The sequence below is a fragment of the Centruroides vittatus genome, unplaced genomic scaffold (genome assembly GCF_030686945.1).
Source record: "Centruroides vittatus isolate TY-2023 unplaced genomic scaffold, ASM3068694v2 contig_4, whole genome shotgun sequence".
Lineage (NCBI taxonomy): Eukaryota > Metazoa > Arthropoda > Arachnida > Scorpiones > Buthidae > Centruroides > Centruroides vittatus.
Genome location: NW_027122214.1, coordinates 4,318,572 through 4,339,401, shown reverse-complemented (window position 1 = coordinate 4,339,401; position 20,830 = coordinate 4,318,572). Strand labels below are relative to the sequence as shown.

Sequence of the window (20,830 nt, the reverse complement as noted above, 5' to 3'; positions counted from 1 at the left end):
TCATCGACAGAGGACGCAAGAGACCGTTGGAGGTGATGTTAGGGGTGATGTTGGTGGGTTCCGGACACACGGCTCCCTGTTTGGGCGAACTCTGGCGCTGACTGGAGAACATTCCAGAGCCGGGGACTGGATCCCCTTCAGACTCGATGTCGCTGAAAGAGGAAATGTCGTCTCCTGCGGTGTCCGACGTGATTTCTTCAGAAGCTTCAGATTCCGACGCTTCCGATTTCCCCAGGGATCGGACGTTTTGTTTCGTCGTCGAACTGGGAGATGCTCCGGGAGGTACCACGAAATACGTGTCCGGAATGAGAGGAGGTGGAGCCGGTAGAGATGTTCCGGAAAACAAAGGGTAACCAAATAAGGACGGCGGATAGAGGGGCAGACCGGTACGTGGATAAAACACTAATGGGTTAGAGGTTATGCTCATAGGAGACGTCTTGTCGGGTTCGTAAGAAGACACGGGCGCCGTGCTGGTGACGCAGAAACTAGAGTCGGCGGTAGCAGTCCCTTCACAGAACCGCTTGTGCTTGGATAACGACGTAACAGCCGAGAAAGCCTGTCCGCATTTGTGACACTTAATTTGCATGCGACACGTCGCATGCATGCGTTTGTGCCGACACAAGTTCGAGAACTGAGTGTACGCCTTGAAGCAGACTTCGCAGCGGAAAGGTTTGACGCTGCTGTGAATGTGGGTGTGCTGTTTCAAACCGCTGGAAGTGGCGAAAGTCTTGCCGCACTCGGGACAGGCGTGGGATCTGGCTCCGATGTGTTGAGATCGGATGTGGCGCTGGAGATTGCTAGGATCGGTGAAGACCTTCTTGCAGTTTTCGCAGACGTAGCGTCGAGATTCGTCATGCGCTACCTGATGTCGGATGAGATTGCTCTTCCAATTAAATACTTTGGGGCATTGGTTGCACTTGTACTCTCGTTCGTTTCCTCCTTCGTCGGGGTAATGACAGGCAACAATGTGGTCGTTTAACCTGAGAACAGAAGAGACAATTAGACGGCGTCTTTATTAAAGCGGCAAACAATGGCCGCCACCGAGCTTCTCGTCGAACGACCGACTTCTTATCGCGGCAGAATTTCTAATTACGGCCGCAATCCGTAACGCAACCGATTTTTGCAGATAGAAAACGTCACGTAAAGGGACACGCCCCCGTCGGCGGATTCATTAGATGACCTACTTCCTCGACTCGGTACCCGCTAACTCCGTCGGACACCACCGAATGGCCGCGCCGGCGGTTTTCACACCCAGCTTAAGACTTTCCACCCGGCTCTAAAGCGCGCACGAGCCACTTAACGCTCCCGTCCTTGGATACGTTCTCCCCCCGGGGGAAAATCACTCCTAATTAACCCAAACGCGTTCGGGCGGTCCCTTGGCCTCCGAAGGCGCAAATAATAAGGCGACCGACACAAAAATAAATATTTAAGGCGTCGAAAGGCACGCGACGACACTCTTTGTTCCTCGACGGACCAGGTGTTCCCGGAACCGCGTTAAGACGTACCGGATCGTCGACCGGCCGGCGATTTCTTTTCGTCTTTAACTCTCTCCCTCGAAAGGCGTGAAAGAAATGCCCGGGATCAGCCGTTACACCCGGCTATTTTTTAATTTATCGCGCTCTCCGACCTAAATAAAGTTCGGTCCCTAAGAACCATTGACGACACTTCATCCACGAAACTTGTCTTTAACGCCTTCCCAGATAATGTCACTCGATACGGGTGTCCGATTCTTCCAGCCGTCACGCATCACGTGACTCGAAAGGTTCACGTGATTAAAGTGTGTCAAGCGAGTAAACAATTTGTTAAAGACGAAGCGAAGTCGTAACGAGCCGTAAGAACACTAACCTAGATAGAAAAGAGAAACTTCTCCACCCGAGCGTGGCATCTCAATTTTCCATCCTGGAAGATTCGTCAGACGCACAAGATCGTCGACGTTTTAATTGCTCCCAATTTTACGGACCGTCGCAGAGGATCGTTTCATTGGACGAAGGCGCGACCAACTTTTCCTAGGGCGGAAGGAAAGACGGCACCTTCCTCGCAGCCGCAAACACCTGCTCTCTCCTCCGTATTTACACGGCCTTACCGAGTGGAAAGGTCCCGACGAGGCCCCTCGCGCTCTACACTAAAACAATGTCGTCGGCAGCGGGAGTTTCCCAAACGTCTCCCTCTCCCCCCGTCGAATTCTAGGTCACTATCTGACGGTCACGTGATCCCATGCACACCTCCGGGGGTCGTTCTTTATTTCATTAACGAGAAGATTACTCGACGGCTTTCCCCAAAATAAAGTTTCCTCCATCCTGGAAAGCAAGCTCGGCTTCGGCCTACATAACACCCGGGATGAGAAAATCGAGGAAACGTAACGGGTAAAGGAGGCAGCGGGACCGTTAACGTTAACGTTTCTTTTCGCGGCAATCCCATAAAGCCTTCGGACAATGGCCGAGTCGCTGCGGTGGCCATCTTCGGTCGCGTACCGCCGCGGAGTTTGGGAAAAATTGGCCTGCCGTCGCCGGGCGATACCCGCGAACCGCCGCGACGATTATCGACGACCGAATCGGAACTAATTACCGGAATCGATCGATCGCGACGTAACGTTACGCGATTCCGAGAGAAAAATAAGTTAGTTCCGCCAAGGCGCGCGTTACGTGCCGCCACCGAAAGAGAGTTAGGGAGCTGGCGGTTACCTGGAGAGTTATCCGCGTAACCGGGTCCGAACATCCCGAGACTGCGGTGCATATAATCCGCACGGGCGACGACTCGTCGGATCGCCTTTATTAAACTTCCCACCTGGCCGATCGGAGACGCCGTCGACAGTGACGCGCGCCGCCACCTGCCACGGGTTACTTCTCAAGGACCCGCGCCGAGCGGCCAATTAAACGGCGCTCCAGATTTCCGTGCCCTACTTTCCGACGGCTCCTCCCTTCGCGAGTGGCTCCGACTACGCGACCTACCTGTCCGCGTAACGCGACTTTCACTTCTCTCGTACCATCTCGGACGGTGGGTGGGGCGTGGCTTTCGCCGGCCGGAACCGACCCTTCCGTCTTCCGGGCTATTTTCGGTCGTCCCTCCGGGGGTGTCGTCCGTCTCTCTCTATTTGCCCCCCGTCGTTGTCGTCGGAGAACGGCCACTCCCTTTCCTGACCGGCTAACTCCAAAGATTGCTCCTCGCGACGCAACGATGTTTATCCCCGCGCGCTTCCGCGTGCGCCGACGAAAAGGAAATTGTTTTCGAGATGACGACTCTTTTGGCTCCGGGCGAAAACTCTGGTTTCGAAACGCCGCGTCCACCGATGACGTCACGGCCGGCCACCGGGATCGTCCTCAGAAATTTCATCCGACTCGCGGTAACTTTCGACGCCAGTCGCCAATCGTCGCCGAAATCGCTCTCGCTCCGGGCTATTGTTTACCTCCACGCAATTAGGCAACGACTCGTTCGAGCTTTTTCTATCGGACGAAGAATCTGCACCCTCTTCGTGCCCGTCTGTCCCCCGACGCGGTGGCAGTGGTGAAAGGAAAAATGGGTGCCGCGACCCGTACCGGCAGCGCGCGCGCGTCGCCTGCCGCGAAAGTCAAGGTCACGGAAAGTAACAGTCGGAAGGTGGCACTTACCTGAGCCGGTCACCGAAGACTTCTTCGCAGGCGGGGCATTTGGCCGCTTCTTCTGGGATAGGAATGAGGGGTGGAGGTTGAGGTTGATCCCCGTCGGGGCTCTTGGACGGCGATTCCGAGTTGCGAACGTTGTCCGAACAGACTGTAAAGAACGGGCGAGTCAGCAGAGAAAACGAAACCCAAGTTGGGTCGGTAACCGGGTGGATGGCCAAATACGGTGTGGCCGCGCGCTTTGGCCGACGAGACGGGAAACGGGCGAGGGGTTGGGCTCGAGTGTCGGACGTGCCAATGAGAGCGAACCACTAGAGTACGATAGGATCTTCCAGTATTGTCACTCGATACGTTTCCTCCCGTTCGCCAGGTGCTCGAATGTCGATCCGACTATTCCGCAATCCGGACGCGCGCGACGCAACACCTGGTCGGTGTAACCGTCTCTCGATCGATACAGATGTCAAATGATGGCGGTGTGACGGTCGAAGCCACCCCTGTCATCTTTTCCCGAATCGTTGCGGACTTCCTGTGTGCGCTCGGGGGGAAAGAACCGACCCACCTGTTTCGCTGTCTGAGAGGGGAAGCCGACACAGTCAACCTTGAAGATCGTCACCTCCGGTACCCCGGGGCTACGGATTTCGACTACGCCTCCCGCATTTTGTGGGAGAATCACGTAAACCGGATACCAGTCGATTCTCTAAGAACGCTTGTCTGGATACCTTCTCCGCCATTTATTGCCACTCCGCAACAATCGTCCTCACCCTTTTATCCCTATCAATTTATGCAAAACCTACACAAGAATTCGTCTAATTGCAATTCTTCTCAACAGTTTCCTACGAGGCGCGACCTTAACTACAATACTTTTTTATTTAACAATATACTTGTTAGCGTGTACTTTACACGTTACGGTTGATGATGGCGTAGCGAACGTCACTTTCTGCGCCGTTCCTACGACTAAAAAACTATCTGGGTTAATAGAGCTTCGTTTCGACCGAAAAAAACTACTTTCCATCCATTTTGCCGTCGCTTCCTCCTGCCGTTTCGCGCTTCCTTTTTTTCTTCTCTCTCTCTCCTCCTTATCGGAGGAATCTTATCCTCAACCTAGAAAATTTATCCCGGGCATCGCCCGTCCTAATCCGATATCTACGCTACTGCAGAAGCTCATCACGTGATATTTGCGACGCGTGACGTCATGGCGGCGGAGAGTAACGTGACATCACGAAGATGTGCGTGATAGGCAGGGAGATGTGATCTAGGTGGAGTTATGACAGCCAGCGCGAGTGGTAATTAAAGGAGAGACGTCAAAGTCGTGGGTGGAGCAGCTTTTACAGATGTTCGGTTCTTTGGGCCTCCCGAGATCGATTCCAATACGTTCGTAAATACCCTCAACTCTTAAGAATTTACGCGTCCAACGCGTAAGCTTACCTGGCAACGCCGATCCCGACTGGTCGATTCTGAAGTTTTCCGAATTAGTCAGAAGGATTTCGCAACTCCCCAAGTGTAGTTCTTGACTGTTCTCTATGTCCCTGGTGACTTCGAGATACGGCTACCAAAAAACAGGGGAAAAAATCTGTTATTTAGCCATCGTAACAGAATAAAAGTCGAACGTTACTTAACTTCTGTTACGCGAAAGTAAATTTAGAGAAATTGTAACCGACACTTGCGTATCCGAACGGGCATTATTTGCAGTGACAGACTTTTTTTCTTTATATATATATATATATATATATATGTGGGTTTCTCGGGTCGTTGCACTATATCGCACCGAGATGGGTGTATGACAATGGTTGAGTAATGTTCGTTTACAAATATTTCTCAAAAGATACCGGGTGTTTCTGAAAGTCACGTTACTTAAACCCATTTTTTAAATATTTGGGGATGTCTGGCGAAGGACTTGGTGTGCCGTACAATAATTTCGATTTAATTGACAGCACTTTTAAGAGGGAGGAAACAATTAACGCGCTTAGCAAATTGTGCCAGAGAAATCTGTGATATTCTGTTGCGAATTCATTTTTGCAACGCAACGGTCCTCTTTTTTCTAATGGAAGTTGTTCCAGGTCGCGTCATCCTTAAGGAAGCAATCCCGAGAATCATTTCGATTAAAAATAATAAGAAAATGGAAAAAATTATAATTATTAAGAGGGGAATAAATTGCGTTGCAGTTTGGTGTAGCGGAGTAGTGGAGGAATAAATTAAGAATTTGCCAGCACGTAAAAGGAGCCGGAACGAATCCTACGGACAACAACAGTCCTTCGCAAGCAGTAAAAGTAACGATGGCAACGAGGCATTGGCAGACGAAAGAAGCTTTGCCACACCCTGATGCCATCCTGCCAACTGTCAGCTTCCAGAAGTAATTAATGTTTCTGACGGCGGATCATAGATCAACATTGCACAATGGGGACCGGGTTTGAACTGCTCCGGACGAGAAATTAAAGACGATCATCGAGGTTCGGCCGATCATCCGTCAATCGCAACCACTCGAGTATGACGGTCACGATCGTCCACCCGGGGGTCCGTCCGTCACGCACGCGATTACCACCCAAAATGCCGAAAACCTCTGGCGTTAGGTAGCCCGAAAAACGAAATTTTGCGCCTACCGACGCGTCCAAACACCCGTCACCGGCGATCCACCACCACCAAACGAACACTACTTACCGGATAATAATGGCAATGACGAAATTCTGCATTCCTCGGGCTCCCGCGGCGCGTAACTGTTGTGACATACGAAGAAAATTGATAAAAGGTAGTATCGAGCGAGGAGGCGCAGTCGAACAATCACCCCTCCCCTTACAATAACGAAGCAGATTATTTATAGTCTTTTTTTTCTTTCGCCGAGGCTACTGACCGCTCGTTATAATTAACTCGTTATTTGGGGGGTCGTAGTCGGAGGAGGAGCGTGCGGGCCACGCGCCGACGGACGCTTCGAGTGTGTAGATGAGGAGTGGCGACGGAAAAAGAAAAACGCGATTTCGCTAGAAAAGAGGGAAGAAAGTAGAGTTAAGTGGGTCGTCGAACATCCCGGCATAAAAACATTCGAAAGTTAGATGAGATTGGACGGAACTAGTTCTGAGCTGTAGAGATGACTCGGGGCTAGGGCGGGGGGGGCGTCTACCCTTGCCAGAGGCTCGACTGCGTTGACACAGTGTCCTATAAAACCACATCATTAAGGACAGAGGACATACGGGGAGTTCAGTGACAAGACGTGCCTGGTTCGCCGGGAGTTACCGGTTAGATGATAGGAAAATAATCTCGCCGGTTACAAATAGGTCTCGGCGCCTGCGGGCTGGGCAGAGGCGCCTTCTTCGGGGCATTACCTGTTGCCGTATGGCACCATACCCGTCTGGGTGGTGGTCGCGAACGACAGAAAGGGTACGGAACAGGTTGGGTGCGGTTACGTCCGACTGGGTTCTCTACCACTAGCATACTGATGTAACTGTATACGGAAGTGGAAATTTATCTCCGGGGATTTCGATTTTTATTTATTTCTTCGCTCCGGTTATTTATAGGGCCATGTCAATAAATAAAAAAGTGATCCGGTTCGTATTCCCTTCGTCCGACGGTTTCTAAAATTAGAATTTCGCACCGAATGGGACGGGCAGACCGCCGGACGTTCTTCCGAAATCGTCGGTCGGAAGACGAATGTAAGTGTGGTCACGTGACGGAGACATTCCGAACGTGACTTAGCGGAGACAGTCACTGTTTTGTCATCCATTCTCTTCGACCTAATTAGGCGTAAGAAAGAGTAAAACCGTTGGGCCGAAACAGGTCGACATCAAAAACGACCCGCATTCTATAAGTGCGCGCGCTCCTATATTTAACTCCGACAGTCGATATATTTAGACCCCGAGTTTATTTGTAGTCGACACTCTTATCGGCCCGTGTCCCTTTTTTGTCATCGAGAGCGGAAGCGATTCGGCGACTCGTTCTTACCCCGGACGGGGAATTTCGAATAGAACGGGTAGCAGGCGCCCGGGATGCGGCTTAATCGGGTGGCTGCGACGTCACAAGCGATAAAGCGGGGGGTTGATCGGATCGATCGATTTTCCCACGGTTTATGGCCAAGTCGGTTTGGCAAGGACGGCGACTTAAACCAGACAGATCTTGACCTCGCGCCGTCTACAATCGTATCGATGGCAAACGTCTAAAATCCGTGGCACATCGCTTTGGACGGTGACGTCGTTGCTAGCCAGTGCCCAGTACCGGATGCCAACTTCAGCTGACGGACAATTTACCGTTTTTTGACAGAACTTGATTGTTCTTTCACCGACAGACAGCCGATATGTCGGGTGCACGGATCCGAAACGAACCGACAGTCCGAGCGATTGAGTTTTACCTAGCTATATTAAAGGGATGTTCGACCGACTGTGAAGGACCGGGGACCGAATTTCTCCAGAAACAAATCTCGTAGAAGGGACGGCAGAATCGCCCGAAATCGTGTCGGAGGGTGGTTTCCGCGATGACCCAGAAAATGGCAGGTTCACCCGGTCGACACCGACATCGTTAGGTGCCGGCTAAAAACAATGGAACGACCTCGGGTGGACCGTAATTTCGTTCAGAAGGACCACTCGCGGGGGTGTGGTCCCGCCTCGTCAGCTTTCTATCGTTTAAGCATCGTTTAAACTCGGGTACTTAGAGGAGAAAAGTGGGGGACTAAGCTATGTGGTTTACGGGACTCGAGGGACGGGTGTTAATGCTCCACTTTCTCGATACAAAGCCATCGCGTGTAACCAATACGCTTTAATTGTCTAATTGTCCTTGCTTAAAAGATCGGGCGGAGAAAAAAAACTGGATCGCGCCGGGTTCGGCCCGACTACTGTTCGGCGGTGAGAAACTATTGAATCTAGATCGTTCCGAATTGTGTTTCTTATAAACAAAAGAGGATGCGAGGGGTTGAGGCCCGACGGGGTGAAGTGCCGGGAAGCGTGATGTCTGAGAAACTTGGGAGTTTCGCATCACCGGGAATCATCGCGTGCGGTGTGTTTTTTTTCGAAGGGACCCACCGGTAGCCATTTTCGGGCGCTGCCAAAATGGCGTCCAGAGTTACCGGAAGAGAGTCGGGGATGAGGGAGACGGAAGCGATGGCCACTGACTTTCGCCAATCAATAGGATTTCCTGCCTGTGAATATCACGGCGGTAATTACAGTCAGAACGGGAGCAGTTGGCCGAAACTTAATGATTGTCAAATAACGGTAATTAAGTGACTTTTCGTGCTGTGGTTTTCACCTCTGTTTAGCAGGGGAGTCTGGTGCGGAAGCGTTCCGCTATACGCCAACCATCCTTATCTAATAACACATCCTGACTGCGGCCATCACGCTAGCTAACGGTCTCCGCTTTCGCACCCGGGACGGGGATATTACCTCCCGAGGTATAATGTCTTAACTGGCGGCACCTGTGGAAAGACAGGTGAATGGAATAACGCGGAGGGTGAACGACCCCGATATCAACAAATCGATATATCAAAAGACACTTCGCTACTTTCCTCGGGCCGAAAGGAGAGTAGGCAACGCCCTCCAGAAATGGGGTAGTGTCATCTCCGTTTTCGTTCCGGCTCGAACCGGTTTGCTTAATTGGTTTACAATAGGAGTACCGAAGCAACAACTGGTTTATTAGCCCTTCTGGGACAGATAAGGTACCGTCAATGGCCTTTGATTGGGAAGAGTGGAATGACACTTCCAAATCGGTTACCTCGTTAGGACGGAAAAAACGATACCGCACCTTTATCGGACGTCGGGATGGAATCTGATCTTTCTCTCTTTGATAAAAACGCCGAAGGCCCCAGGGGCCGGTTTACTTTTTTTTTGCATCCGCAATTCCCATTTCTCGACCTCGAAACGGAACGTTGTATAACCAAAGAATGTCGATTGTTGACAAATATCGTCTTCGAAACGCGGAGAAAAGTTTGAGGCAATAAAAGCTGTGACGTAAACAATTTACAACACGGGAGCAAGAACGCCGAGTCGTGCGCAATCATTAGGAAATAACAGTCGAGTGGAAAGGGAAGCGGGACAATGTCACTGTCATATTTTCTTTCCTCGCCATTCATTTCCCGGGAGGAAGCGAACGACGCACTCCTACGGAATTCGTGCCTTGGGCAAACACCGGCACCCCCCAAATCGGCAGACTTCCCGGGGATTTCGCTGGATCATCGATTACGACTAGTATAAAACTAATTACCTGACCGTTACAGATGACCGGCGTGACGTTGTGGGCGAACCTGTCTTCCGTTCTCCTCAAAAATGCCGTCCACTGTCCCCCTCTGGCCACCGTCGTGTCCACCCAGGCCTTGGTCACTCCGCAAACATCCACAATCTGGCAAACGGAAAAAAACCAGAATCGCGTTAATACCAAGCCACGCGTAATTACTAAACGACGGCCATTGCCTGTGCTACCGTTAAGCCAAGTCGCTAAGCGGGCCTTATTGACCTTTGTGATGTCTTTCTAAATCATATGGTCAAAATTGCGTGTCTATTCGTGCGCCGCGCGTGATTTCGACGACCTTTACGGCGCAGCATTCTTTTTTTCGCTGCGGCTATTGTTGTCGAGCCTTTCGGACACACCCTCGCGAGGCCTAATTTTTGCAGCTGCCCTTGAGCGAGCCTGTAGGCTTCACTCGTCTAAATATATTTTACTTAAGAAGAGTGCTAACAACCTCTTCTCCGTGGAAGATGGAGAAACGTCGGCGACTTTCAGAATTGGCGTCGCGTGGATCGGTCCCGGTGTGTCCGCATCGGGGTGTAGCCCCCGGGCGTATAGAAATGGAATGCCACAGCGTAAAGTCGGCGGTGCCGACCGTTTTCTGGCGATCGACCGTTCTCCGTGACAATCGTACCGCTAATTTTGAGCACCCGTTGTCGAAGTAACAATAGAATGCCATCTGCTTCCGTCTGCAGCGATAGGGCCATGCCCACGTACTCCATCTAACTCTATTGTACCTCCGACTTCCTGCCATCCATTCACTCGACAAACTACCGCTTCCAAGTCATTACCTAACACAACCGTCTCCATCCTATCTCGTCCAAAACATCACCCGCATCTAATTGCAAAATCGCGGAACACGGAAAATTTAGCACCAAACAATTAAAATAAGAGAGGAGCACTCGAGATGCGTTTTTGGCACCATCGACGTACTGCAGAAAGCCTTCAGAATTGCAGAAAAACACCTGCAAATGCTGCGAAGACTCGAAAAGGCTGCGTGTGCCATTTATGCTGGCATTTCGGGACGATTGTATCTTTCGAACCGTGGCTAAACCCTCCCGAACTAACGAAAGTTACAAGTGTAAAGTAACCGATAGGAATTTTCAGGCCGAACGAAAAAGTTCTTATTATGTCTCCACGCTGGAATTGGCGAGAAAAGATTATTTTCGTTTTAAATAGCTCGTTAGCGCTTAAGTGAGAAGCGGACAATAAGAAGGGGGAAAGAAAACAACCGTAATTATCGGAGATTTCGAAACGCGCTGGCGCGCTGTGAGTCACGACCGCCTCTCTACACCGTACGCTTCTCTATCGCCCGTGACGTAATCGCGGTGGTTACGATGAGGCAAGAGAACGGTCGAAACTGTCGCAACTTCTTCAGAGTTCGAAGCGGCGGCCGTCGGGTTTTGGGACAAATTAAGAAGAAGAGAGACGGTGATAAACGAGGTAGGCAATCTGTAGCTGCTACCAGAAGAGATTGGGTGGACAGCGATAGCCTTTGCAACCGACATAGAAAAACAACGTTCCGTGACATCCATCAACATCGATCGCGCCTTTTTTTCCTCTCTGCCTTCCTCCGTTTAAACTTTTGCCGGACACACAAGATTAATTGGCAAGAGAATAACGCTTCCTCCGTTCGGCAGATCGGACTCTTTGATCGACGCTGCTAGCGCCATCTGTGGCTCGACGACAAATTACTCGACTGTTTATTAAAGCCACTTCTTTCTCTTTCCTCCTAAATATGAACACAACTCTTCCTTCTTGGCCCGTAATTTCCCTCAAGAATTTTTTCTAATCCGTCGTAGCGTTTTTCACGCGTGACGTTACGTACTCTTATACATTGCGTTCGGTTACCGGTTCTCTATTTAGTTTAGGTGTCGGCCACCAGATGGTGGTAGTCGTCAAAGAGCCCGGTCGGGACGAGGATGTGGCACGAAATAAGAGGACGAAATTCTTTTATAAATCCTTATTATTAATTAGCGTGCTAGAAAGTTACCGGCCGTAATGACGACAAAAGCTGATGCAGGCTTCTTATTATTCACCACCTCTTCCTCCGGCAAATTAATGAACTGCTTTTTGATGGCCAACAGGCGGCATCTGGTAGGAAATGTACTGATGAATATTGGATGGAAAGTTTAACCATTAATCAGCCGTTAATTAGACAGGAGATGGAGAAGTCTCTATTACCCATCATCCATTAGAACCATTTGTGCTACATTTGGGACGGACGACGGGCCACTCTGACGCATCAATCGCACCATTGATCGAGCGCCTACCTAAGAAATTTTCCATTCATTAGAATCGAATCCCCCTTTAGTTAATTTCCAGTTTCGATTGGCAGACGGGGTGACCAATGACTGCTTCTTACCTATCCGCACGGGGAAGAGAGAGAAAGCCTCTTTTTTTCCTTTTTTAACTTGCCAAAGAAGCCAAAAAATTAGCGTCATTTATTTGATTCGTGGTCGATTTACTCGATTCTTTAAGAGAAGGTAGGGGAGAATCTCCGGATCGATGATGCTCGTCAAAGGACGAAATATTTTACATCTATCGGAAATAGAAGGGAACTTACCACTTCCTGTGCAAAGTAACGGAACAACCCATAGCTACGCATTGTTGTAGCAACCCGCAGACTCTGGATCCAAAGGCTCCATTCTTCACCGGTCCCCTATCACGGTCCTGTCCATTTATATAAGGTGTCAGTCGGTCTGAAGTCCATTAGGTGATCGCTTTGTTCTCTCACGGTGTTGATAGCTCTCCCGTAACGCCGGTCCCAAAAATCAATTCGTGATCTCTGGTCAGCCAGGGTCTAGCTGCTAATGCAAATTTATGGTAGCCCATCAAATAGTACAGCGTTTTCCCAGATATCTAATCTGACAGGTGGTATATGAATCGCCGCTATTCTTCATCCTTCTAACCTTGGACCGCCGCGACGATTCCCTCCGGTGGACCGTCCGTCCGCGGTTTATTACCACCCGACAGTTATTAAAACATCAGATTTATATCAAATAAGCCAAATTTTCGTGCAACTTCAACCAATCCGTAATTGGTTAAGGGTTAAAACTACGAAAAAGCTTCGGATAAGATGGCGTTGTCGTTAAAACTAAGGCCGCTGTTGGCAAGTTATTTGCTGAGGGGGCAATTTAGTTTTTCAAATTAAGCGAAGCTAACAATTACCCGAACATAGCACGAGAGAAATTTACCATAGGAACAAAAGGCCTATCGTTTTCTTTCTATTTTTTTCAACGGGAGATGCGAAGTCGGTTTCGGTGTCCACCGAAATTTTAACACGAAGCGAAGAAATGCAGAACAGAAAGAAGTGGACTTTGTCGACCGTAATAGGAGCCCCTCTGAAACCCTGATATCCGGGCTGCGGAGCGGAGATTCAATTTATTCTTCACGTATTCCCGTTTTAATTACTCCCGTCCCTCTCTTTCCTCCACAAAGAAACAAGACTAAAAAAATTGCATTTTTCGTGTCGTCTGTACGATTTTCAAATAAGACGTCTTTCATTTTAGTTTAACGCGCTCCAAATAACGTCATTTTTTATTATATCCTTACGGATTAAGGAAGTGTTCTAAACTGACGACAAAGAAAAATAGTGGCACGGGATTCCCAATTAATGAAATTTACGGAAGAACTGCGATTGTTCTTCAAGATCTCGTGGGGAAATTTTTGTTTCTAACGGAATAAACAAAGAAAAATGTGAAGATATTCCCCTTTTACGTCGAAAAGTTTCCATGTATTTAATTTTCTAGAAACTACTTGATGTTTGTCAGCAGAAGCACGTGTAAGACACTAGAACACGCATGACTCGAAGTGTTTACGAAGTGGCACGAGAAAATAAAGATTTAAATTTTCTAAACGAGTAATTTCGAAAGGTAAGGGAGGTGAGGAGGAGAGAAGAATCGCGAGTCCAACAGGTGCGAGAGATCGGCGGTAGACACGGAGGACAGATTTATGGAGACAAGTTGCCAACCAGACGCACCATTATAGGTAGGGGCGACGGCGGTCCAGAGGTCGTCTTTCCCCAACGGTAGGAATCGGGTGTCGGGAACCGGCCGCAGATCCGGCCCGCCAGAAAGGGTAGGGTTTCTTCGGATCCATCACCGTGTCTCCGGCATTCCTGACGAACATGAACGCGCATTTAATGAGTCTCTTTGCTCCAGGCTCGGGTCGATTGCCGAGCTTCTTCGCCTTTTCTTTCATTAGCCATCGCCGCCCCCGAAAGATTAAAGAAAAATTTCTACTTTCCCCGTAACTAATACGGGGTGATGGAAAATCTCGAGCGGAAGAGGGATTACATTAGGAGGAGGAGGAGGAGGAAGAATTCGGTCCCGGTCGGAAATTCAGAACCGAGTCGTTAAAGTTGCAAGGAATTTGCACGGTGGGCGATAATCGGGCGGAGACGAGGGAGGCGTCGGGGACGAGAAATTGAAAAAGGAGGGAGAAAGAGAAACCGCAATTAAAGCGGGCGATTGTGTTAAATGTCTTTCGCCGGATTTTGCATATTATTGACTATATTTGCGAGCTGCAGCGAGGTAACGATATGCTAATGTGCCGGGCCGGAACCGAGGATGCACCATTTAATCTGTAACGTCTTGCTATTGGAGATGATGGGACCAGCCGTTGCAACTACGCTCGGTTTAATTTAGCGGGTACGGTCCAACCCGGACCGAGAGACGGCTCAGTGCCTCCCCGCGCTCGCCTCATTAACTCCGAGCTGAGGCTCCGTCGATGGCGAGTCAAACAAGGTGTGAGAGGTGTCGTTCCTCAATTAGTGTCCAATGTTTTGTAAACGATACCGCAAGCTGTCGGGGGAAAATTACAGATGTCGACTGCAAGCATCCCGCTAGGTAATAACGTCGCTCCGACGGTCCCGCGGGGGACAACCTCTCCAGTCTCTCGTCTTTCGAGAAGAAGAAGAAGAGAATCGGCCGTTATTCTTCGTCCTCCGACGCTTCGCACTAACGAGCCAGCGAAAGGAGCCGCATTATCACTTCGACACGGACATAATTGCTCCGGTTTAACCGAGAACCGGTTTTACGGCTGGAGTTGGAAACTATAAACTGTCGGAAAGTACGGACTATATTAGGCTTGTCATTAGGTAGAGGAGGAGAGACGCCGAGCTCGTGATGAATGTCGAACCACGGTTGGGCCTTCTAACAGCGCTTTAATATTGCACTCTCCAGAAGAGCCTATCAATCACTGCTCGGTCGGAATCGATTGAGGCGAATAGAACTTCCCTTTGTCGTTGCCATCATTAGTTACAGCTGGCTGAATAAATATCCTCGCTCGCTTCGCGCCGCTATCTTTCTCCGCATTCGCTTACGACTCGGCCATCCCGCATTAAAAAAATGGCGGACGACTCTTGTCCGATTCCTGCTTCGACACCAATTACTCGGCTTCTCCCCTCCGAAGGGCGCAGCACCGTTACGCCGCTCCTACGAGCCTGCCCGCTCCTCCATTTACTCCACACCACTTTTTAACCGCCGTCGATTCCGGTATTTTAATTCCCCCAAAGAAATCTTCCTGTCCGGGCCTCTTCCCGCATTAATTAAGCCAATCTGTCGACGTCACAAAAACCCATCCCGCTCCCGACGAATTCTTACCATCCTCGGTTATAACGACGTTCAAATATGCCCGAGATTTGCCCAAAAATTACGCGCGCGCGACACTTAAAGACGTTTCGGTTCTTATCGTGTACTTTCTCCCTCCCATAAACATCTACTTTCCATGATAAATCGACGGATGTTGGAGGCTAACGTCTTAATCGCCATTCAATTTCGTTCTGTCCTACACTTCATATTTACGTATTAAATACAAATTTATACCACACACTTTCCTTAAAGTTTAACCGTGGATTCGCATTTTAATTAAAAAATAATTATGTCTACTAATTAATTTTTTTAATTCTAAATGGACCTATTAACTTTCTCTCCAAAACACTTTTTTTTCAATTTTTTCGTACGGAATTCCAGTTTTTTTTCCCTTAATTATTAGAAAATTTGCAAAGAGAGAAACCTAAAGTCTGAAGGAAAATGTGTGAAATGTAAATGTTTGAATAAATAAACTTATTTTGAATTTTAATTTATTTAAATAGCCTCTAACTTGCTAACGGTGACAACAATTATTTTCCTATCGAATCTAAAAAATGCCTTTTTATTTGGGATACGATATTATTTTTGAAATTTGCCTCTACTGCTGTTGTATTTAATCGGAAAAACTTACTTGTAAAAGAATAAATTCTTAAGAAATTCTACGTTTCTTAACTCTTTTTACACCTTTACACATTACATATTTCTTCACAATTTGTTAAATGTTTCAACCTACAGTTTAATTCTACGAATATTAAGTGTGATTCTGATATACGTCAACGTTTCGAGAAATTAAAGAGGAAATCTACTTTGATAAGTTTAACAAGCGCAGATAATCAGTAACGACCCATTAATACATTTATTTAAAAAGCGGAAAGTTAAACGAATACGAATCTTATGAAATATTCTAGTAAAGGAGAGCCAAATCCATAATGGCGTCGTTTCCCTCGAAGATTTAAATGTCATTTCCTAATCCGAACTAAGCTTTAACGTTGTAATTGAGGCATTGTGACAAGAGAGTGGAGGACGACCGAGTAAGAGGGGGAGAAAACAAGTGAAGAAAGATACTGAAAGAATAGAAGAAAGTTATCAGGGTTTTAAAGAAAACACTTTGGAATAACTGAAGGAAATAATTCGCCTGACTGAACAATATATTGAAAAAAAAGAAAGAAATTTTCAAGTGAGGATAATATTTAAATAAGATTAATTGTTAGAAATATGGCGCACTCTGTAGGACCTATATTTATATATTCTATAACAAGTGTCCATCGAGAAAACTCGAAAGAGAGAATATAAAGAATCCGAGAGAACGTTGATGCTATTGGAACTTGGAGTAGAAACCCGTGGAGAGAGCCTCCAGAACGTTTTAACCGAGATATTCTCGAATAGACTTTCACTCATAGAAGCTGAAGACTCGTTTCTAGGGAAGAAGCCAAAAAACACGTTTCTATGGAAGACGAGTGAACGGGAAAAACCGAGAAAAATGTTCCAATCCGAAATGAATGTCTCACTTATTCATACTATAATTTTTTTTAATGACTATAAAAATAGCTAAAATTATCGAAGAGCATTGTACTTTGTCCATTTATAATGTCTTCCAAGCAAAAATGTAATTAATAATTCCTCTTAATTCCCAAAGAAATAGTACTAATCGACATCTTTTTGCGTTAACTTGAATAGAGTATGGCATTCAAAAATATTCGAAAGCCTCCATTTTGAATGTTTAAACAGTACTTACACACATCTTAATAGAGTTTTAATAATATAATCACGTGACAAAGGGCACAATTATTTTATTTTATTTTGAAAATTTTGCTTCTAGAGGGCGCTAAGAGCAGTTTTCGTCCCCATCACAGGAGAGACGGGAGGGGGAATTGTTAAAAACGTCGAGTTAATTTTCATTGAAAGTTGGCTTAATTTCAATTTCTATTTTCTTCTTAAATACGGGAAATAAATGTATCGTTTTACTTCGTCATTTTCGTGGAAGGAACTGGCGTTAAAAACGGACAATTCGAAAAGTAAGAGTAATAGCTACGGTAAGCGGTTACTAGAAGATATGTGACGTTTCGGTATTAACACTGTGATAAGCTTCTGACATTGGCCATTATGGACGTAACTCCCGTAACAAATTAAATGCAAAGCATTAATGGCATTGGCAAGTCGACTTCACTCTCCTCTTTCCAACCTCTTTTATACTCCGAGCGATAACGCAAAAATCTTCGAAAGAATGAAAATCTCCATCTTTGGAACTTTGTAAAACTATACGAAGTGTTCGAAGTATTGTTTTATTTTTATTGATAATAACAAATCAAAAATATTAATACAACTGGTGAATTAATTGCAATGAAGTTGTATCAAGGGGAAATGGCCACTCACTTTTTTATATCCAAGACAGATTAAGATAAAAACCACACCGAGAACTATAAAAACAATATTATAAAATGTAAGTAATAGTCTTACTTAATTTTCAGTTTATTCATTTAAAACAGTGTTTATCAAGGGATAAAAATAGATTTCTTGGAGAGAAAAATTTTTTACGTACGAAAAACTATGGGAAATAACATCAGCCAGAATATGTTAAACACTATCAGACGAAAAATAATGGACTTATTTGGAAGAAATGATAAATAATAATAAGTATAAAATATATTATTCTTTTAAATTTTGTTAGGAGGCGATTGGAAAAAATATTGACTAAAAAAAAATAAGAGGCTTTTATGGGAAATTTTTAAGAGAAAATTAATAAACGCTGCTCTAAAAACGGGAATTTCTATTGTTCTAAATACACAGGATAATCCTAGGAGTAATATTGATACTAAAAATCGATTTATTTTTAATTATTTATCCAAGTAGGAAGAGAAGACTCTCCTTTTTTAATTATTGAGAAATGTGTGTAAAAAACTGTTTGCGTTTTCTGAAGATTAGATGAATTCTCTAAGATCCTCCGAAGCTCACTATTCATTCTACCATTTAGAGATATTTAGATTCTTTAAAAACTATTCCTCTACATTAATGTAAATTTTTCATATATTTATATTTTAAAGCATTTAACTTAAAACAATAAATTAGACTTTTATTCCACGCGTAAATAAAGCAATGGAATCTAATTTAGTATAGGCCTAATGAAAATGTTAAAATTGTCATAAATTATCTTATAAAGTCGTTTGAGAGAAACGAGATAAAAGAGAAGGAAGATTTATATATCGATTTAGAGAGAACAATCACTCTATTACAATTAATAAAGGCTCTAAACGATCTTTTGTTGTCTTAGAACCATCATAAAACTCGTTACATTTTCCATATTCGTGAATATATTGAAAAATAATTGTCTTCTTTTCTAAAATATCAAAAATTAAGATTATTCCACGATATATTATTTTTAAATAAATCATTCGTTATATTAAAATCAGGTTTATAGTTCAATTAACAAAAGATTTCCAATCCCTATTTCGCTTTTAAAATCAGTTTATATTCTGATTGTTAATAATATACATGTGTATTGTACTGTACGGAGCGAACCGACCGTGTTCTGTTCCAAGTATATTTGTAAATGCGATTCTTAAAGTGAATTTATTAAAGCTTTATAATTCTAAAAATTAAATCTGACTGCTGGAAATGGTTTGAAGATAATCTGAGTTTGTTTAATTATAGAATCATTTAGTAACTTAATATAAATCTACAGAAGAAAATACAATTAAATATTTTAGTACAAATAATTTAGTACAAATTCTGGCTCAACGAAACCAAACGTCTTAGATTTGAAAAAGTAGCGAAGATTCGAAGGAGACTCAACAATAAAAAAAAATCTGACATGGAGATCATGAATGTAATTTACTATATAAATAAAAGTCTTATCCCTCGTAATCAATATCATAACACTCGATACGAGTGACGTCGGTACCCGAAATTACAAAAAAACATCTGGCTCGCTCTCTTTGATAATACATACGACTTTCTAGTCTACGTGTTAACATACACTCGTACCGCCAACCTTTCCAGAATAGCTCGATTGTTGTTAATATTAATATAATCGATCAAAAAATTGACTAAAGTAATTAAAGTATCTTCATTTTGAAAAACTGACAATTGATTTATGTATTTTATTGTTAACTTTACCGAGAAAGTAGAAAATATTATTAAGTTTATACTTAAAATCAGACGGATAATGTATACAGTTTCTCGGTTAGTGGTATTCTCTAGAGAAGGGGCTAGAGTTTTCTTTTTGCGCCATTTGGTAAGTCCTTTTGGCACGGAACAAATGACAAGCATATACACAATGGTAAGCATGTAGACTTCTCTTCGAAAATATTGAAAACTGAAGAAAATACTCAGATGTTAATGAAAATAAACGATGTAACTTTTTCCAATACAAATTCCCGAACCCCTTGAAATCTATTTAAGAATCTCCAAGGGGTCCATGTGCTCCAAGTTAAGAACCCCCGATAGGCTCTAACTATTTGAAAATAGAGCAGCAAAAATGCCTATTTGAATCTACATACAGTTATAAGGGCGAATTTTGAGAGAATTGAAAAATTCGGATATCAAACAACTAAAACACTTCATAAGAAATGATCCTCTCTACAAAAGCTATCCGATACTTGGCATTGCTCTTTGAAGTAGCTCACTCGAGGATTAATTTATGATCAGGAAACAAATCTCTCCTTTTGGAGCATAATAAGGATATTTGAAATAGCGCGAATTTCATTAAAACATTGACAAAATTCGAAAAATTATTTGAAATCAGAAAATGTTTATTAAACGTATATACATGAAAGAAAAGATAAGAATGTCATTTTTATAAAATATAAATTCTATCAGAAACATCTCCCAGTTATTTTAAGTGAAATGCAATTTTCGAATTGACTATCGTCTAATGAAAATGAATTTTTGTGGCTGCGGTGAAAGTTTTTGGCTTATCGACCCATAATGGTTATTCTTATGACGTATTAAATGGAGAAGACTGGTTTAATTTTTTCCTCTTTTTTGTTTTTACAAAATCGATCCGCATCAATGGGGAAACTAAACGGAATAGGAATAACTATAAAATGGTAAATTATGCGAATTAATGCTTTGCTTCTAGTGTTTGGATCCTTTATAGAGTGTTTTGCTCTTTCACGGCTTATAAATCACGAGATATATAGATCAGTCTGGCGAAGTTACAATCCCTAAAATCTGCCGGGATTTGTCCAAATTGCGAAGATTGTCCGGAGTTTATTTGGGAAAGGGCAAAAAAGACCTTCCTCTTGATAAATTTCCGGTTGCAAATTCGTGGAGAAATGGCAGAATGGAGAGTTTACCTGAAGACGGTTGAGTGGACGAGTTGGAACGAAACCAGTGAAGAGCGAAGAAGCTGTCTGTGGAGCGGAAACAGGAAGCGAAACAAAAGGCGAATTGCGAGAATTACCTTGCAGCCAGTCAGTGGATCAGCGACACATGTTAAGGCCATAA

General features: G+C 45.1%; 1 protein-coding gene across 1 annotated transcript in view; it reads right to left on the bottom strand.

Annotated features, from left to right (window-relative positions):
• The window catches only part of LOC136976311 (histone-lysine N-methyltransferase MECOM-like), a 50,104-nt gene that overhangs the window by 1,780 nt on the left and 27,494 nt on the right, over positions 1–20,830 (bottom strand). The window contains 4 exon segments of the mRNA XM_067271561.1: positions 2–980; positions 3,606–3,747; positions 5,022–5,142; positions 9,771–9,905. Coding sequence (XP_067127662.1) covers positions 2–980; positions 3,606–3,747; positions 5,022–5,142; positions 9,771–9,905 — 1,377 coding nt within the window.